This window comes from Ceratotherium simum, chromosome X (assembly GCF_057802395.1).
Source record: "Ceratotherium simum simum isolate JZ-2026a chromosome X, ASM5780239v1, whole genome shotgun sequence".
Classification (NCBI taxonomy): Eukaryota; Metazoa; Chordata; class Mammalia; order Perissodactyla; family Rhinocerotidae; genus Ceratotherium; species Ceratotherium simum.
The window spans coordinates 68,428,274-68,449,516 of record NC_141940.1 but is presented as its reverse complement, the minus strand read 5'-3'; the positions used below and the strand labels follow the sequence as shown (position 1 = coordinate 68,449,516).

The window sequence follows — 21,243 nt, the reverse complement described above, 5'->3', positions numbered from 1 at the left end:
GGACTTCTAACTGCACTAACTGAATTGAGCTGAATAGGTTTTCTCTTCTTGTGGAAAACCTGAGTTCAAACTCGCCGCGAGACACGGGTTCTCCAGCAGGAGGCGCTGCAAAGGCGGGGCGGGGAGTGCTCGCTGTGTTGAGCTTCTCCTGCGGGAGCCGGAAAGGCGGCCAGAGCCCGAAACGTGTGCAAACTGCAAGCAACAACGCAGTTTAACAGGAGAGCAGGACGCTGAGCGCCAGGGCCTGAAAGGGGCCCCAAGGTTCAGGTGCCGGGCAGGGGCACGGGGCAGGCCGGCACCTGCTCCCCAGGTCTTCTCGGGGCTGCCGGTTGCCCTGACTGCCGCCAGTTCCCGCCCTAACTGCCGCTCTTCCTGACAGAGTATCTCCAAGCAGGGCACAGGATAGAGCGAGGAAACACCTGTTTCGAAAAAGAAAAGAGGTGGGGGAAAGCCCCCACCATGCTTCCACAGGCCTCTCATCGAGCTTGCTCTCGAGAGCCTTGTAAAAGTGCGCCCAGAAAGCCAGTGGAGATCATTTTTCAAAAAGATCGCTTTCTATTTCTTACTCCCTCCTCCTCTCCCTAAGCCGTAACGTCCCTTTAAAAAGTCTTCTTTCCTCTGTGGGGTTTCCCGCTCCTCTCAGACCCCTTAAGGCCCCCGCCTTGGTGCCTGCAGGGACCGCCACCATCCCCAATCCCAAATTTTGCAACTGCATTCGTTTCTGGATTTTTCACTTACTCAGCCCCTGCCGACCTACAGGTGGGGAGTGGGACTGGGGGTCAACAGAACAAAGAAACCAGAGAGCCCCTGTCCCAGGCCAGGCGCCCCTCCTGCAGCCTCCCACCAGCTGGGGAACAAGAGGGGCTCAAGAACGCGTGAAACCCCTAGCCCCAGTCTCCCGCCACTTTCGGAAGGCCAGCAGCCCGAGGAGGCGTGGGAGGTGGGGACTGCCCCCGCTCAGCAGACAGACCTCCACGCATCAGGCCTGAGTGGCCGTGGGCGTCAACAGCCTCCACGCACTGGGCTCCGTTATTTCATTAGCAGTTTCAGAAAAACCTGCCAAAAGCAGTTATGCCTCACTGCAATGTGTAGCTTTTTCCTGCCATTTTTTTCATAATAAAAGAGAGAGTGAAGCTCGCTGACTCTCTCCCCCTTCCACCCCCCTCTCCCAAAAAGAGCCAAATGGATACGAGAAGGGGGAGAAAAAAAAGAACCCACACACCAATCTCCGAGGGGATGCCAGTGAGGTGTGGCTTGTATTTAAATATCCAATATGTCAATGTAAGGGGAGTGGGTATGTATATAAAGTGCCGTTTGCATCTGATAGCGCGACGAAGCCAGCTATGAGAGGCCTAGGGAGATGGATGCGGAGGGCAAGCGGCACTTTGATTGAGAGTAAGGTCAGGAGCGAGCTGCCCCACGCTCCCCGCCGCTGAGAAGTTCCTTGGACGCGAACAGACGTCGACTGCAGCTCAGCAGAGCGCGGAGCGAGCGAGCGAGCGCCGCCGAATCGCCCGCGCCCGCTGCGGGGAGAGGCAGTTCGCGCCCCGCGGCCCCGGCTCGGCCCTGCGCGCCCCGCCATGGCGGAGGTGGGGGGGGTCTTCGCCTCCTTGGACTGGGATCTGCACGGCTTCTCCTCCTCTTTGGGGAATGTGCCCTTAGCTGACTCCCCGGGTTTCCTGAACGAGCGCCTGGGCCAGATCGAGGGGAAGCTGCAGCGCGGCTCGCCCACAGACTTCGCCCACCTGAAGGGGATCCTGCGGCGCCGCCAGCTGTACTGCCGCACCGGCTTCCACCTAGAGATCTTCCCCAACGGCACGGTGCATGGCACCCGCCACGACCACAGCCGCTTCGGTGAGGACGCGGCCGGGAGGGACGGGAGGCTAGCGGACGGCGCGCTGGGGAGCCGACGGCTCGGGGCTCCGGCATGGGGCCCGCGCCCCCAGCTCGGTGCCGTCCCGGCCCGTCGAGGCCGGCGGAACACGCCGGTGCGGACTCGAGCCGCGCGGCGTCAGGGTGCCTGTACCCTCAGGCGCTCTCGGGAGGGGGCGGGGGCGCCTTGAGGTGCGGCCTCTGCTTTCCCCCTCTACCCGCCCTCACTCCCCCGGGACCCAGGGGATCGTTCTGGCACCTGGACGCTGAGCTTCGGCTGAAACTGGGAGAGGGGTAGGAGCACTCGCCGAAAAGGCCGAGCCTCGAGGGCACCAGGGTTGTCGCGGCCGTTGGCCTGAAGCGGGAGCCTTCATGGGCCGTGGACGTGGTGGGCGGGCGGCCCGCGCCGGAGTCGCTTTTTGCCCGGAAGGACGCGGCAGCTGTGGCACCTGCTTGCCTCCGGGTTGCTCTGCCCAGGGTGGGAGCCCATCCAGTCAGCACGGCATGAGCTGGGTATTGCAGAAACTAGGAAAGCCTCCCGGTGTCCACCGTGTAAGGGCGCAAGCCCTGGGGCAGCTTTTGCCCGGAGCTACCTCGGAACTCCTTGCCTCCGTGAGGAAACGGTCGTGGGCCCACTCCCAGCCCCAGAAACAGGTGTCTCCCGGGCCCAGGACAGGAAACGTCCAACCTCCAGCCAGGATTTTCTCTGCCCGCCACTCTGCGAATTGTTCAAAGGGCACAGCTGCCTGTCTCACATACAGAACACAACTAATATAAACCTTGATCTGGGACAGAGATCATTAAGTTTCTCAGTAATTTGGCCATTTCTATTTTCAATTTCCTATTCTCTACTAAACCATTCTTCAGGTGCTGTGACAGCTACCCTTCCTTGGGCCCCTTATCTCCCAATGCCCTCTACTTCGGCCCAAGGACCCTGTGGCCCAAGGACACCTTCTATCAGGAAGCCAGTAAGAGGCTTTGCCTACCCTCAGGCATGATATGATTCAATTCCTTTCTTTTTCCCACCCTCCCCCACTCCTCCCAAACCTCCCCATCCTCCTATTCCTCATGCCTTGCAAGAGCTGCATCTGGAGTACACAGTAAAAAGTGGGGAGGAGGGGTGCGCAGAGGCCGGTTCCTTGGCAAGGCCAAGTCTAGCAAACAAAGTAGGGCCAGGGCTGGTCTTCCTTGCTGGGAGCAAGCAGGAACCCTAATGAGGTCTATGTCATCTTAGAAAAATGCATTCACAGAGCTGGAGTACAGTAAGTTGTGCATGGGGTGGGGGTAATGGAGGGGTGCAGGTGTCTGTATAAACTTGCAGCAGGTCCTCAAAAGGGTGATGAGGTGGGGGGGAGAGGGAGTGTTAACTTGGCTCCTTTCCCTTCTATTGCTTATGATTTTGCAGTCCCTTTTTTTTCCTCCTCAGAAGGAATGGGACTCCCACTCTGGCCTCAGAGCCCCCCCAAGTCTCCCAGAAATAGCCTAAAGATATTGGGGTAGCTCATTCCTGATATGTAAAAGAAAAATCATGAAATGATGGAGAATTGTGGGGTGGGGGCAGCAGAGGTGGAGAAACTACGAGCTTGGCTCCCAGCAGCTACAAGTGTTTGTCTGACTCTGTGCCTAAGCTGAGCCCAATAACCTACAAGGTCAACATAAATCAGTAATAGGCTCTTGGGATAAGTGGTTTTTAATTACCTCCCTAAGGACACATCTTGATTTCTTTTCATCTCTCAGGCCTGCTAAGGGTGTTAAGTTTAAGGAGAAACCAAAGGAAATAAAACTGGCAGGAGGAAAGGATGTTTTCACCGCTGCTTAACTGACTGCTTCATTTTTGGTTTTGCCTTTAAAAAAAACACAGCGCCTGAGACCACCTCTGCATCACCTTTTCCCTTTCCTCCTTCCCTGGCTTCCTGGCAGTTCCGTGTATTTCCTGTAAAGGAAATGATAACTGGTCAAAGCTGTCTCTTTGTAACCTCCGTTGCCAACTTTCAAACACACATTTACTCTTTCTCAGTTTAGCTTTTGGCAAAGAAAGAGGTGGTGTTTGAGTTTTCTAACGCTCTCCTCCCTCCACATTTGAGTTAATCAGCCAGGGTATTCAATAAATCGAAACTTTAACATTCCATAAGTGCTTTAGCAGTCAACATTCCAGCAGGGTAAAGTAGGCCAGACTTAAGATATAAAATATTATAGATTTCTGCTTGGGGGGAGGAGGTAGTCTCCAAAGGCCATGTAAAGTAAATAGCTATTTGTTGTAATTGGAGAGCAGGGCCCCCAAGGATTACCCTGGAATCCATGTGTTCAGAACGAGTCAGGCTGAGCCCAAGAGCTGCGTCGACTCCAAATAATAACCTGTTGGCATATCCTATGCTCCCCCTCCCCATTCTGCAATCAGTAGCCAGGAGTATTTCAGTCTGCCTGGCTGGTGGCGTTTACGTGAGGTTCATAGGGATACTGACATTCCTGAGGGGCACCTGTGGACTGGCAGAGCAGAGCTTGGGAGCCAGACTAGAGGAGAGGCCTCCTGCCAGGTGGGATGGAGCAGGCTCATGCAGCTGCTTTGGTTTCTGAGCAATCTGGTTCTTATTTGGCAAGATGCCAAAGCAGCACTGTCTTGGCCCTGAAGGTCTGAAAGGGTGGCTGAGGGAGCTCAGAGCTATGGAATGAGATTAAATGACACATTAGCCAGTCATCTAGCTAGGTTCTGAAGCAGTGGGGCCCAAGACAGATCCATTTTGACTGAGGCCATGGGGAAAAAGGTATAAGAAGAGAAGAGCCTGGAAATTGTCGAGCAAAGGCCAGAGCCTGAGGTGGACTGGTTAAGATGAAGCAGAGAAGAGGGAGGTCCTGGGCCTTGAAGGGGGTGAGAGGACTGAGGACAAACTTGGTCTCCTTAATACTTTGCCTCAAAACTTTGCTGTTAACACCCCTCTCCAGCTGTAGCTGGGAAAATGTGAAAATGGCTTGTTTTCTCTCTCCCTTCATGCTGGCTGGGATTCAGGAGAAAGTTTAGGAATATCTGTTCCATCATCATGTGCCACTGGGTTCCCACAGTTTGAATCCAGCTAATAGGAAAGTTGGCAAAGGGAAATGATGCCCTAAGACAGCTGGGCAGGGATGATTCCAGTTGTTGGAGACCCCTGTTACTGGACACAACCCAAGTGACTTCCTGTATGATCTGTCCTTTGGCATCAGGGTTAACAGAGAGCTGGAGAAAAATTGTAGTGACTCAAATGGCCACACCTCTTGGGTTTCGTGATTTGTTCCCACACCGGGTCTTGGATGGTGAGATCACAAGCTGCCCTCTGCTACCTAATGAGCTCAGGGTGGTCAGACACATGAGATACTTCAAGAATGAGAGCACTAAGACTTGAAGCTCAGAAGTAATCTGTCTAAGCAAAGCAAAGAACTGAAGGCTGCAGTGGTTTTGTATCCCTCAAAGTTTAGCACCCAGAACTGAATCATGACCTGGTTTCTTGTTTCCTTGCCATACTGGCCACTCTCCTTTGAACACACTCCTGTTTTTCCGTAGCCCTCTTTAAACACAGTAGAACTAAAAACAGTACTCTCAGTGTGGTCTAAGACAGAGCACAGTGGGGCAATCCCCTCCCTTATACCAATTACTAGACCTCTATCAATGCAGCCTTAGATCACATTAGCTGTTTTTCCCTCTTTTTATATTTTTTCTTCAATAATTTTTAATTTTTACATGATTAGTTTTACATTAGCTTTTTTTTTTTTTTTTTTTGTGAGGGAGATCAGCCCTGAGCTAACATCTGTGCTAACCCTCCTCATTTTGCTGAGGAAGACCGGCTCTGAGCTAACATTATTGCCAATCCTCCTCCTTTTTTTTCCCCAAAGCCCCAGTAGATAGTTGTATGTCATAGTTGCACATCCTTCTAGTTGCTGTATGTGCCACACGGCCTCAGCATGGCCGGAAAAGCGATGCGTCTGTGGGCGCCCGGGATCCGAACCCGGGCCGCCAGTAGCGGAGTGCGCGCACTTAACCACTAAGCCACTGGGCCAGCCTACATTAGCTTTTTAATAATCTCGTGAACCACTCATACTGAGCTTACCTTGTTTGGTCAAATTCCTTTAAGCCATTGTTGTGTATGTTTTGCTAAGCCATACCTTCTCATTCCAAAGATGGGCAGACTTGCATTTAATAAAAGTGCACAGAAACACAAAAGAACAGTACATGTTTTCAAGAAAATATACATGGTTGCCTGAAGTGAGGAGGAGGATGGGAGCAGAGTATGGAAATAAAAAGAAATAGGTGAATAAAAAGTGCTCACACAGACCAATTATAATAGACCATGAAACAAGGAGTATGATTAACTCGACTGTCTGCACTTGAGGCTCATCCTCCCCCAACAAAACTCCCAACACAAAACATCTTGGGTAATTGGTTTGGGGACCAAAGTGCAGGACTTTACATTTATTCTAATTAAAGCTTATTTTGTCGGAGTCAGCCCATTTTTCCATTCTCTTGAAATCTCTTTGGATTTTGATTGTGTCATGCTCTCAGCTGTATGTCTTCTGGAACTAGGGTAAGCAGTCCCCCCGGCTTCTTACAAGTTATTTACTAAAATGTTCAACAGGGCAGAACCACAATCAGAACGTTGTGCAGTGCAACTAAAGGTTTTGGTCCATTAAATCAGTATCCGTTTAACCTCTACTTGGCACCAGGTATTTTCCCTTCCCTTCCTACCATCTTGTGTCAATCTCTTTTCCCAAAACTCCTTTGTATGTACTATCAGAGTTAGTAACAACCAAACCAAGAATAAAACTTGGAGGATTTCAATACTGGAGGCTGAAGGCCATACTCTGAGTGTTCTATACAATAGCAGCATAGGAACTTGATATTCTTTGAAAGATCCGAGTGGGCCTTGGAAACATGCCCTGAAGCTGCCATACCTGAATGCCCACCCACCAGCCCGAGTCCCTGGGGCTCTTCAGAAGTCTTCCCACTGGAATTTTGAACCTGATTTCAAAATTAACCACTTAAATTTTTTGAGTGATCTTTAAGGAATCAGTCTCACTCCCTATGTAGATTACATAGAATATTATTACCCTTAAGAATTGCATTTTTGGATAAGAAAGACAGCCAGATCTGAGCTCAATTCATACCTTTGGATGCCTCTGTAAGTCAGTCATATCAAGTTTTGGTCTGTACGTTGTAAATCATGGTTAGAGACAGGGATATCAAAGAGGAATCTAGTTGACCATTACGTCTGTATCCATATAATAGATGTGCTATCTTAGGACACAATTATAAAGTCTTCAGTATCACCATAATTTCAGTTTTGGATCCTTTTTCCCTCTTCATAGTTGACTTCTTTTTTCCTCCTACTGCTGTTGGGTAAATGAAAATGTTTTCAAATCCTTACCTCTACCGTTGTCAGCTAGAGGGACATTTCTGAATGTCTTCCTTTTCCCCTTAAAGTTGCAACATCTCAAATCAGTATCAAGTCCAATACTACCTGCCAACTCTTTGCCATGGATAAACTTAAAATTCCCCAGAGAGGAGGGGAGAATGATAGGCTGTCAGCCTGGGGCTGCACTGGCTGAGAGCACTCCTAAAGAAAGCCCTCACCAGGCCAAGTTTTGCCTTCTGCCATAGGCAGGAGGGACAAACTTAGTGAGTGGCCTGTGTGGCCTTTGTTGGAGTCAGCTACAGGCAGTTGACAGCCTCATGTGGCTTTAAGGACATGGGAGCTAAGAGGGTGCAAAACAAGTTCAGCCCGGAGGACAGCAAGGTAACGCTGTGTGCTCTAGGAAGGAGGGAAGTGACTTTGGGAAGATACAGAAACCTAGCCACATTCTTCCATTTAGAAAGCTGCCCTCCCATTTCTTGAAATGGTGGTATTTAACAGCAATAATACCTTGTAATTATGGAGCTCTTGTAGCCAAAGCCTTCTTCTCACGGTCTGTTCCTCATAATCTGCCTAAGAGTGTTGAGTAGAGGCAGAGATTGTTTCCCCCATTTTATATATGGAAAAACTGAGGCCCAGAGAGACTCAGTGCCTTCTCGGAGGTTCCATTCTTGCTGCAAAAGATGGTTTCATCAGTTAATTCACCAAAGGCACACAGGGCTGGCCTCCAGTTGGGGATAAATAACTGGTAGCTCATGGTACCTGATCAGTTTCCTCTTAGCTTGATGTCAGTAATGGAAATGGCATTCGCTTTTTTGCTCTAGGAATCCTGGAGTTTATCAGCCTGGCTGTAGGGCTGATCAGCATCCGGGGAGTGGACTCTGGCCTGTACTTAGGAATGAACGAGCGAGGAGAACTCTATGGGTCGGTAAGTTTAAGGTTTTCTTTTCATCAGAGGCTATTACCACCAGTGTTTGGACAATGTAAGGCAACAGTACAAAAACATTTATCTAGAACTTGAAAGCACTTTTGTCAACTGTAAAGGATTAGTGTCTTCTAGTCACTTCTTGGCTGCTTAGGAAATTGCTACATAACACTTTCACTCATTCAGCCTCCATCAAAACATAAGTTTTTCTGTGGTACATTGGTTTTCACCTTTTCTGTTAGAGGGGCAGCTAGTCTGATGATAACAGTAAGCTGTGCCGGTTTGTCAGAAGATGATAGTAAGGCTTTGGGGCATTAACCCTCCTGAGGAGCATATCTGAATTTTAATGGGTTCCCAGAGGAGTAGCAGACTACCTGGCACAAAAATAGGCAGTGGTAGAGCTGGCCTACCGATTGTGGATTCTGAGATTAACAGCACAGTCCCTGATTTCCAGATTGCTTCAGCTGAATCCCAAAGGCCAAATGAAACAAACAAATGAAAAGTGAGGGTTCCAGGGTCTGATGACAGCCCTAAGTCCCCAGCTAGGACTGGGTTGGCTGCAGTGCATGTTCTCTATTCTGGAAGCTAGCCCATAGCTGGGGAATGGTGAGTGACTTTGCCAACCTTAACCCTTTCAGGGGATCCCAACTCCTAGCTTTGGCTTTTGAGTCACAGCATGTTTTCTGGCTGCCTGCACCCCATGAAATCAGAGCACATTTTTCCCTGACACCTAAGAGATAGGCCTGTCCCCAGCACTTGGTATCGGCAACCCCAGCAAGTAGTATGGCGGCTGGATCAAGTGTGAGAAGGGACAGAGGCAAGAGACCCAGGAGCTGCCAGCTTGAAGTAGCCAGATTGGAGGAACTTTTCAAGGAGATCTTTTCTGAGCTTTCCAACTGACAGGCCTGAGACCCTTCATTAGGAGAGATCACAGCTCACCTCCCGTGGAGCTTTATATAGATCTGAGGCCTTTGCCTGTCAGTTGACATGGTTGACTGTAATCTCAACGAATTTGAACATCATTAGCCCTGATAGGGAGAAAACTCAGGGGTACCAGCGGGGCATTGGGAGGCTATAGCCGAAATTCTCAGGCTCAACGAGCCAGGTGAGGCCATCTCCTCCGGTCTCCTGCCTTCAGGAAAGATCTCACCTAAAACATTTTTGTGTTACTCATGAAAGAGGATTAAGGCAATACAGACAGGGCTGTTTTGTGCTATTTGGAAAGAACATACCTCAGTAATACCGGGAGATAGGACTGAAATTTTCTAATATCAATGTGCTATTGCTGTTTTAGGGTTTCTCCACCAGCAAGCTGGGATGGGAGAAATAGTCATATAATGGGCTCTGCTTTATTTTCTCACCCTCACAGAAGAAACTCACACGTGAATGTGTTTTCCGGGAACAGTTTGAAGAAAATTGGTACAACACCTATGCCTCCACCTTGTACAAACATTCGGATTCGGAGAGACAGTATTATGTGGCCCTGAATAAAGACGGCTCACCCCGGGAGGGATACAGGACTAAACGACATCAGAAATTCACTCACTTTTTACCCAGGCCAGTTGATCCTTCTAAGTTGCCCTCCATGTCCAGAGACCTCTTCCGCTATAGGTAACGGACCCCTAGTGTGACCACTGTGACCCGTGTACTCTGGGGCCACGGTTGTCTCTGCAAGCACTATACTCATAGCTTTTCAATCCTCTTTCCTATCAATTTAGATAACAGAGAAGCACTTACTGTTCGACTCTACCCAGCTGTTCCCTTGTTGTTCAAAGTGTATATCAAGGTTGGGTTATTTTGGGGAGGGATTTGTGGGGAGGGGGTGGGCTAGAGGGAATCTTGTATATACTTTTTTCTTTACTCATGTTCTTTCCCCTGAGGTGGCACAAGAAAGAATGGGGGCCCCTGCCAAGGGTCAGGGATGTCTTGCCCCCAAAATCTACCCAAATACCTTGACAATGGGTAAATGAAAGACCAAGGAATCTGCCATAGATGCTACCTACAGAGCTTTAAATAAAAAGTCTCATTAAAAAAATGCTTGGGGCTAGAGCCCTGCTGCAAGCCATCTCTGCGTTGGCTCTGCAGATTTCTCATCTGTCCTGACATGCAGTTTTCCTGCCACTGGAAGTGGGAGTTGGGGTAGCTTGTAAGAAAATGATATTAAAATGTAAGCATGGATACTGTGCATAAGGACAAACTATTTATGAAGTGTATATGCTATTTATTTTATATATTTATTTATTTCAAAATAATTTTATTTTTAATGAGAGATGCTATGACTGGATTTTCATCAGAAAGAATAAGGTCCTACTGAAACAGGATATATGAGTTATTAAAGGCTTTCATTGGCAATAAAATTGTCTTTATATTGTAACCACTGTCTAATTCTATTGATTTGTACATTTAGTAGGATTAGAAGGTTGGTTAGCTTCTTTCTCTCCAACTCATTAGCATCTCCTGATGTCGGCATCACACTGCCTAGGCTAGATGACCCATCATCCACAATATTAGTATTATCTAGGGGCCCCACCTGAAGTCCTTTCTGGTTCTATGACTTTAAACTTAATGGTGAATAAAAGCTTCAGGAAGGCCTGGACCAACAGCTCTTATGGAAGTTCCCCTTTGTGCTCAGGACTAGTTATAGAGAAACCCTCCGTTGGGATTTGGTTAGGGCCCAAAGGTCAGAAACCCTAATTGGTGGCTTCTTGCTTTAGATATGAAGATGAAGCAATTCAAAATAGACAGCAATCAATAGGGAAACTGATTTTTTGAACCAGTCGACTTCCCTTCCAGAGGTGTTCTCCCTCTCCAACCCCTGACCCCATCACCTGCCAGTGCTTCTTCTAGAGCGTTCTGGAAAGCTCTTAACACATTTCCCTAAAGCAGTAGTTCTCAGAGTATATGGTCTGTTGACCAGCAGCAGCATCTGGGAACTTGTTAGAATTGTAAATTATCAGGTCCTACCCTAGACCGGCCAAATCAGAAACTTGGGGTGGGGGTGGGCAGTAATCTGCGTGTTAACAAGCCACCTAGAGGATTCCTATGCACAATAAAATTTGAACCCTAGGGCCCTAAAGGAATGGTTTTCAAAAAGAATTGTTTTTGCAGCTAAATGTCTTATAAATAAAGTTTTAGGATAACTTTAGCCCATAAAACAAAAGGAGAGTGGCTCTAGTTGAAATGGGATGGCATTGCTGGAGCTCCCTCTTCTCCAGAGCAGCCCCTGAGATATGTTGGTTTAAAATCCCTGGCCTCTTTACTGATATTTACTGAAGTAGGAGCATAGGGTTATTTGCATTTTCAAAGTGAGTGCTGTCAGGAAAAAAAGGGCCACAGGAATAAAAGTTTCATTGGGTACTCAAGCACCATGAAGGACTGGTGGGAGAAGGCTTTGGGTTTAGAATAGTTCCTCCTGGTGCTCCTCATCACATCATGTAGGCATCCACTATTTTTCCAGCTGATTGTGTGAGTGAAAAAAATAGCTTAGGAAGCAGCTCACTTAAAAATCAAAACCAAAACGTCTATAAAAGCTCATCCAAATCCAAGTACCCAACAGAGAAACCACACATATGAGAATACATATACGAGATAGCAAATAAGACTATGATAAAAAGTGTTAAGTTGCATAGTGTTTGTAATCATAGACTAGAATGCTCACCAATGGAACCATCAAGACGGAGATCTCACAGGGCTAGGGTGAGCAGGGAAAGTTTCCTGAAAGAGGCAATGCCCACCGTGAAGAACCAACAGGATTTGGATAGGCAAAGAGGCTGATGGCAATCTCCATGTTGGGCTACAGGGAAGAGACACTACCTCTAAATGTCTCTGGGAAAAGGATAAACATCAGCCATGTGACATTTTTTGTCATTTTTAATGAGCATCACACCTTTATTTTAAAATGAGAATTTTATCTATATTATCTATGGTTAGCTACCTAGAATTTTTGATATACAGCCACAGCTTCTGAAGGCTTCGAGATAAATGAGATCTGTCTTAGCCAACAGGAAGCCGGCACTTCCCTGTGAGTAGGGCCAGTGTTATTCTAGTGAGGCACTTGGCATGGGCCTGGCAAGACCACAAGCACCATATTATAGGGCAGGATTTACAAGGAAAACGCCACTGTAATGAAAAAGAGAAAGACTCCAAATCCTAGGGTCAGACCTTAATTTTTTCCTCTGGGTGGAAGTAGAGGGAAAAAGACTACAAGAATGGTGTAGGGTCCCAGGGTGCAGGAGGAGTTCATAGGGGAGGCATTCTTGGTATCGAACTTTAAGAATAACAATGAATGGGGCACATGGCCAGAAAATGTCAATGGGCAGATGTTCTCATTTTCAAAAAGAGGAGAAAGATAACTTCTGGAAATGGAAATGGAAGATGGATGACCTAGTACCACTAGACCTCTCCTGAAGAGGCTGGCCCTGGGGGACTGCTTTCCTTTTCTCTGGAGTAGTTGGAGCTACATTGCCTTTCCCTAGCACTTAACAAACAGGAATCTGTTGAGGAGGAATGTGGGAGGTTAGGGAGAAGGCGACCAGAGAGGAGAGATCCTCCCTTTTGGAAAGACATGTTCACCGTCAGTCATCTACCTCCCTTGCTCAGCAGGAGGATCAGAACATTATTTAGTTTGTCATTCTTAGAGATTCCTCTGTTGTCCACAGAAAACAGAAGACATTTCTAATAGGTCTCTACACCATGGCTCTGGTGGCAATTGTAGAGATACCCAACTGTCTCCTTGACCCTCAATAGAGACTCTCCACCCCTCCATCCCAGCATGGGCTGTTTCCCCTCTGCATCTCTTTCCAATTCCCAGACAGCGTATGGGATCAGCCCTGTTCTTTTTTTTTTATTTATTTATTTTTTCCCCCCAAAGCCCCAGTAGATAGTTGTATGTCATAGCTGCACATCCTTCTAGTTGCTGTACGTGGGACGCGGCCTCAGCATGGCCAGAGAAGCGGTGCATCGGTGCGCGCCCGGGATCTGAACCCAGGCTGCCAGCAGCGGAGCGCGCGCACTTAACCGCTAAGCCACGGGGCCGGCCCTCCCAGCTCCCTTTAACGTGCCACACACTAGACTCCTAGTAAACCCCTGGTGGCAGATGCACGCTTGCCCTGTCAGTTTCTGATTCCCCTGTGTTGTAAATGCTCCAAGTTTCCAAAACCTATCACACCATCCTAACCTCATCTAACACTATATCCTATAGGTTTCCTCAGGCTTCTCCCTTAGACTATTATATGCTCACCCAATAGGTCTCAGAACTCTCTTCCAATAAAAACCCAGGGCATAGCCTCCTCAATGTGCAATCTGAATGTCATGTATATATCTAGCCCAGGGTAACTTAGAGAGCCCCCCATGCAAAGCCCCATCCAACTCTAGTTTAAAGTGCCCACTTCTCTGCTTCTGCTCTTGGATTGCCAACATTGCTAGGTAAAGCTATGTAAATTGGGTCGTCAAATGGCTCCACTACCAATACAGTCTCGTCTACCTCAAATGGACCAGCCCTTTTTTCCTTGACAGTCCTTTTATTCATTTAGTTTTGATCCTGTCTGGCATTCAACATAGTTCATCATAAAAATCCCTAACATCTAAACACCTTTATATTGGCTCAGTGTTAACCAAATTTCTCTGGTAAGCACTTGGTTTAATTATATAAAAATACAGACTTCTGGGCTCTACTGGGACTTCCTAAATCAGAATTTCCAACTGAGAGGCTTGGTTATCTATATCAATGGTTCTCAAACTTTTTGATCTGAGGAACACTTACACACAAAAATTATTGAGGACCTCAAAGAGCTTTTGTTTATATGGGTTCTAGCTATTGGAATTTACCATATTAGAAATTAAAATTCAGAAATTTTTATTATCTAATAATTTAAAATAACAATAAACCCATTAACATTGACATAAATCACATTTTTATGAAAAATAACTATATTCTCAAAAATTTAGTGAGTGGTATTATTTTACATTTTTCAAAACCTCTTCAATGTCTTCCTTAATAGAAGACAGCTGGATTCTTATATCTGCTTCTGCATTCAATCTGTTGCTATATATTCTTTTGGCTCAAGTATGGGGAGAAAATCTGGCCTCTCCCAATCTGTAATTAGAAAAGAAAGGACGTCATGGATCCCCAAGAGTCTTTCTTTAGATCACACTTTGAGAATCACTAATCTATATATTTAACAAGTCCCCAAGTAATTCTTATCATGAGAATAGGTGGTAAACACTGCATTAGTTTATGTGAGATGTTACAAATTACCATTTCTCTTCAGCTCCAGCCTGTTCTGGATCAGGCACTCTCTGGTCTCTCTCTGTGGCTGAAAACTCCTTCACGTTTTACTAAGACACAAGCCATCTAATAGTGGCTTCCTAGCAATCATTTTTTGGTATTGTTTAGTTTGGTTTTTTCTTTTAAAGAAAACATTTTTTGAACTTTTTATTGTAAAATATATATAACAAAATTTGCCATTTTAACCATTTTTTAAGTGTACAATTCAGGGGCATTAATTACATTCACGCTGTTGTGCAACCATCACCACTATCTATTTCCAAAACTTTTTCATCACCCCAAACAAAAGCTCTCAAACCATTAAGTGATAACTTCCCATTAGCTCCTCCTCCCAGGCCCTGGTGACCCATACTTTGTCTCTATGAATTTTCCTATTCTGGACATATCATATAAATGAAATCATCCAACATGTGGTCTTTTGTGACTGTCTTCTTTCATGTAGCATAATGTTTTGGAGGTTCATCCATATTGTAGCATGTGTCAATACTGCATTTCTTTTTATGGCTGAATAGTATTCCATTGTATGGCTATACAATATTTGTTTATCCATTCATCAGTTGATGGACATTTAGGTTGTTTCCACTTTGGGGCTATTATGAATAATGCTGCTATGAACATTTGCATACAAATATTTGTGTGAACACATGTTTTCATTTTTCTTGGGTATATACCTAGGAGTAGAATTGCTGGGTTATACGGTACCTTTATGGTCAACCATTTGAGAAACTACCAAACACTTTTTCAAAGAGGCTGTACCATTTTACACTCCCACCAGCAATGTATGAGGGTTCCAATTTCTGCACATCCTCACTATCACCTGTTATTTTCCACCTTTTTTATTGTAGCCATCCCACTGGATGTGAAGTGGTATCTCACTGTAGTTTTGATTTGCATTTTCCTGATGACTAATGATGTTGAGCATCTTTTCATGTGCTTATTGGCTATTTGAATATCTTCCTTGGGGAAATGTCTATTCAAATTCTTTGTCCATTTTTAATTGGGTTGTCTTATTATTGAGTTATAAGATTTCTTTATATATTCTGGACACAAGTATATGGTGTGAGATAGAGATCCAACTTCATTCTTTTGCATGTGTATGCCCATATGTCTTGACACCATTTGTTGAAAAGACTATTCTTTCCCCATTGATTATCAACAACAATGCCAAGACTATTCAATTTACCATATATGTATGGATTTGCTTCTGCATTCTCAATTCCATCTATTGATCTATATGTCTATACCTATGCTAGTACCACACAGTCATGATTACTATAGATTTGTAGTAAGTTTTGAATTGAGGATTTGGGAGTCCTCCAACTGTTCTTCTTTTTCAAGACTGATTTAGCTATTCTGGGTCCCTTGCAATTCCATATACATTTTAGGATAAGCTTGCCAATTTATACAAAGAAGCCATCTGGGGTTTTGATAGAGGTTGTGTTGAAGCTGTACATCAGTTTGGGGAGTATTGCCATCTTAAGAATATTATCTTCCAGTCCCTGAACATGGGATGTCTTTCCATTTATTTAGGTCTCCTTTAATTTCTTTCAAGCAGGCTTTAGACTCATTTTTCCTTTCCTCCTCTTTCAGAGAGTGTTCCTCCTTCTCTGATAGCCATGTCCTTTCTCTGCATACTTGATCCCAGCTCGTCCACATAGCCTTGTCCTTTCAGCATGTCCAAATTTCTCTAGTTCTTGAGGAACTTCCTAAACATACAAGTAAAGGATGAAACCATTGAGGAAAATATCAAGAAGTTTGTAAACTCCTAAATATAAAAAATAATTAACAAAATTAAAAGGTAAAAAAAAACCTTGGGAAACATTTGCCACAAAATGAAAAAAGTTATTATCCTTAATATACTGAATATAGGACCCATACAAATATATAAGAAAAACACCAAGCCTCCAATAGAATATGGGCAAAGAACACAAATAGCCAATTCACAAAAAAGATATACAACTTGTAAAAAGCATAAGCAACATACTTCAACCTCAAAAGTAATGAAATGCAAAACAATGAAATATATTTTTCTTATCAAATTAACAAAGAAGTTTAAAAAAAATATAATAATACTCAAAACCAATCAGGGTACAGAGAACTAAGCTCAATCATATACTGCTATTGGGAGAATACTGATGATGTAACTTAATAATATAAATCAAAAACTTTAAAAATGTTAATGCCTTTTGACCCAGTAAATCCACTTCTAATAATGCAATCAAAGGCTTATACACAAAGATGCTCATTGCAATATTATGTATAAAAGCAAAGAAAAAGAAAACGAACTTCCCAACAACAGCAGAATGGCTATAAGTTATGGGGCATCACTATGATCAATTATTATGCAGGCCCTTTAAAATAAGGTTGATGAAGATTTTAAATGACATAGAGACATTCTCTCAGGATAATTTAGAGGGAAAAGCAGAATACGGAATTGTATTACACTATGATCTCAATTATGTAAATATACCATATATACATGCATATGAATAGAAAAAATAATAGAGGTAAATGAGCCAAAACGTTGAGTGCTTGTCTCTGAGTAGTAGGTTTTTATCTTTATCTTTTCTATTTTTCTACTTTTCGACAGTGAGCATGTATAATTATCTAAATAGGGTACTGCGTTGTGGCCATTACACTATTTAATCAGTCCCCCATCAATGGGCATTTAGGATGTTTCTAGTCTTCTGCTACTACAACCAATGTCCAAGTGAATATCCTTGTACATCTATCTTTGGGGACATATGTGAGTATATCTGTAAGATAAATTCCTAGAAGTGAAATGTTCTAGGACAGATGGGATGAGCATTTTAAATTTCTATAGATAGTGCTGAATTATCCATCATTGAAGTGTGGCAATTTAAACTACCGCCAATAATTTATGAGGGTGCCTGTTTTCCCATACTCTCGTCAACAAAATAAACAATTGTTTTATCTTTGCCAATGAAATATAACTGAAAATTGTATTGGTTTTAGCTTCATTTGCATTTTATGACTGAGATTAAGTATCTTTCCATTTGTTTAAATGCCATTTGCATTTCTTCAACTTCCTTATTTAAAAAATGGGGAGACTGACACCCAAAGAGAGTAATATATTTAAGGGTACATACCTAATTAGTGGCAGAATCAAACTGGCTTCAGTTTACTGAACTTCAATCCTAGAATCTTCACATCACATCATTTTGTCTTTACCCGTACCACAAATTACCACCTGATCATATACTGCTCCAATGTGCTGTCTTCATATCAAGAACATCAACCCTATCTTCCCAAACAGGTTGCAAGAAGTGCCATAAAAGAAAAATAAGGGGCTTTTCAGGTGGCAGACTTGGATTTGAAACCTGGATGTTCCACATTCTGGTTGTGTGACCCTTTGGCAAACCTCAGTTTTCTCATCTATAAAATGGTGGCAATAATACAGGACTAAATGACATAATGGGTGTAAATAACCTAGGATAGTGGCTGGCACACAGAAGATACTTCATAAGTGGGAGATACACAGGCTTCTTAATGCCAGGATCCAGACCAGCAAGTTCTCTATAACTTCTTTATCATGCCTGTCACAGTGCAGGGAACTCAGTAGGTGCTAAAAATTGTTCATTGACTTGACTTGTGGGGAGGCTTACAGTGTAATAGACGTTCAAAAAGAGAGAAATCCTATTGCCCTGCAGCCTGCTGTCCTCTTGACCTGGAGTCTCTTGTCCCCATGTACAGTGATTAACTGCACAGTAATGACTCAAAACTCTGTAGCCAACTGACAGAGAAAACAACCACTAGTTCCCCTAACACTGCTCCTCAAGACATATCTGGATGGGAGGGGCAGAAATCCTAGGCTAAAGAGGCTGAGCCCTCTGGCAGTTTTGATGACTTTTAGGAGTTTAGTGGAAAATGTGTCACTACATTTCCTATTATATGAGCTGCTATGTGGTGGGGAGCAACGTAAGGAAGTGTAACATGCTCAGATTTGTGTTTTAATAAAAGCACTCTGGCTGCAGTGTGGAAGATGGATTGGATGAAGGTAGGGAGAGCAATTAAGAGGGTACTGCAGTTATCTAGTCAGGACGGGATCAGGGCTGGGTAGATGGAGGTTGAAGGTATAGGAGAGAGAGGGGATCACTGATAAAGCCAGATCTCTGAGGAGGAGGGAGGAATTTGGCTCCATACCACAGGCAGAGGAATTCACTTATTGCCAGAAGGGAGACACTGACACGGAAACACAAGAGAAGGGGGAAGGAAAGGTAGGCTTGTGAAGGGGACTGGGTGGAAAGGAGGTTGAGAGGTTCTGACTTGATGCTCTTGTCATTCTCAGTGAATAAGGAGGCAAGGCCATCTCTTAAGCATGGAGAGAAGAGTAGTAGGAAGCTGATTAGGGACACTTAGAAGGGTTTGTAGGCAGCTGAGTTTAGAGACCATGACTTTGTTGTGGCTCCAGTCCACAGAATTGTGGGATTTTCTTTCTGAGAAAAAGTCATAGGCTTTCATGATTAGGATATCATGGGTTCCTGTCAAGCAAGTATTTTCTGTGGAGGAGTAGGAGCAGAAAGCATATTTCTGGGCCTGAGGAGTGAAGATGAGGGTGAGGAGAACTGCAGGCAGCAAGTGTAGACCACACTTTCGAGAGGTTTAGCAGAAAAGAGAAAGGGGGAGATAGGGCCATGGCTTGAGGAATAAGCAGAGAAATGCCACTTTGCATTTGCTTTTAGGATAGGAGAGGTTTTGAGGCCTAAAAAAGATGCTATGTACATACTGTAATGGAGGTCATACTGTGTTTAAGAGCACAAATTCTGGCTTTGCCACTTACCTTAAAATTAAGTTACTTAACCTCTCTGTGCCTCAGTTTTCTTAATGGCAAAAATGGAAAAATTAAAGTACCTACCTCAGGATTGTTGCAAGTAATAAATAACATAAAAATTGTAAAACACTTAGAACAGTAACTGGTGTATAGTAAGTACTTGATAAGTGTTAGATACTATTATTATTATTATTTAAGCAAAAATCATATGCAGGATATGATTGAGTTTATTTTGATTTTGAAAAGCTTTTTTCCTTATTGTAAAAGTGATATATATGCCTTTTTAAAAAAGTAGCTTTTGAAAAATTATACAAGTATTTTTTTCACTACAGAAAAATCAGAAAATAAATATAAGCAAAAAGAAGAAAACAAAAACAGTTATATCTTCATTTCCTACCATGTTTAACATTCTGGCGTATATCACTCCAGACTTTTTCTATTCATCCAATAATGGTTTTGAAATCGTGCTTTGTTGTGTGTGCACACGTACAACAGAGAGGCCAGGCAAGTGCTTCTGCTGAGTTTTGGAGCTTTGTCTCTGTGGCAGCTAGAGATAATTACCCTAATACATATACTTGCCTCACTTCCCTTGACCCACACATCCCCCCAGGAAGACCGGACCCACTGTACTCTGCCCCAGTGCCTGGTTCTGGGGACCCCAACACATGAGAGACCTAGGCCCTCCATCTGCCCAAAAAAAGAGGGGAGCTCAGACACCTTCCCTAAGGCTCTGGTTCTAGAAACTCCCACCTTCTGGTTCCCCTATGCAGAATGTAGATACCCTATCTTGACTCTCCTAGATCCATTCTCCTCTTGCTTCTTGAAGTGTAGTCTCTGGACCAGCAGCAGCAAATCATCTGGGAGCTTGTTTGACACGCAAATTCTTGGGCCCCACTCCAGACCTACTATATCAGAATCTAAAGTTTAACGAGCTCCCCAGGTGATTTGCACATACATTAAAGCTTGAGAAGCACTGGACTAGCATGGGTCCTTTCAATTCTAGGAATGAAGATTTCCCTAAATGTTCTTGTACACTACAAACTTCCAGAACTTTCCCACCAAAAGCTTTCCCTTTCATTAGCCCATTCTGTTTCATGGAACAGACTGAGCTCTGTAGGTGAACAATAGGCCCTATGCCTTCCTCAGGATTCCAGTGCATCCCATTCAAACATTAAACATCTTTATGATCAAACTCAGTAGCCAGCGGATGGAGCCAGGAAAAAGAAAGACTAACTAACTAACTGTAGTCCTAAGGGGGGGATCTGATTTCTTCTGAGTAGACAATGTCAAACAATTTCCCCTCAGAAAAAAGGAAATTATGTTGTCTGGGCAATATGGGCCATGCAATCAGATAACAAGTTACAAGTACAAAGGGACAGCTTCTGTGGGATGTTTCTGCCTCTGGTTTCTATATACCATCCTAAGTGAGAAATGAGAAACTTCTATCAAGTATCACTCAGCCACTGATGTAAATTAAATAGGTAATAAATGAAGGGGCCCTTGACTATAAAGCATTTTTTCAGTGCAATAAACTATATTACTTATTTCTTTTTAAAAACCATGAACAGAGAAGACCTTATTCCATAAACATAATAGAGAATTACAAGGTGTACTTCAGTCCTTTGTTATGGCCAATTAAGAAATAGGGACAGAAGTAAGGAAGAGAAAAGAGAGAATAAAGGGGAAGGAGCAAGACAAAGAGACCCAAAGGAAAAGAGAAACATACATATACATTTAGGGACACAGAAAGAGACTTGGATGGTATTGACATTGCCATAATGTTCTCAGGTAAGATATGACCACCAAAACATTCACGCATAAATTCATCAAACATTTATCTCAAATTTTTTCTGCGTCAGGTACTGAGGGATATTAAAGTGAGCAAAATAGACAGGGTCCCTGCCCCTAAGGAGTTCACATATCTAGCAGGGGAGCAAGACATTAATCAAGTAATCACACAAATAACCATTTGTATTAGTTTCCTATTGCT

At 44.2% G+C, this 21,243-nt stretch overlaps 1 protein-coding gene across 1 annotated transcript; it reads left to right on the top strand.

The window, feature by feature from the left end:
- The first annotated feature begins 1,381 nt into the window (after window positions 1–1,381).
- Window positions 1,382–9,971, top strand: FGF16 (fibroblast growth factor 16). The gene is made up of 3 exons (XM_004442193.3): window positions 1,382–1,854; window positions 8,075–8,178; window positions 9,545–9,971. Exons 1-3 carry the CDS (start codon window positions 1,581–1,583, stop codon window positions 9,788–9,790), a joined length of 624 nt encoding a protein of 207 aa, XP_004442250.1. The 5' UTR covers window positions 1,382–1,580; the 3' UTR covers window positions 9,791–9,971.
- Window positions 9,972–21,243: the final 11,272 nt, after the last annotated feature.

Coding starts and splice junctions, on each gene's coding strand:
- FGF16 (XM_004442193.3), top strand. CDS start 1,581: ATGGCGGAGGTGGGGGGGGTCTTCGCCTCCTTGGACTGGGATCTGCAC. Junction 1,855..8,074: donor CCACGACCACAGCCGCTTCG/GTGAGGACGCGG, acceptor TTTTTGCTCTAG/GAATCCTGGAGTTTATCAGC. Junction 8,179..9,544: donor GAGGAGAACTCTATGGGTCG/GTAAGTTTAAGG, acceptor TCACCCTCACAG/AAGAAACTCACACGTGAATG.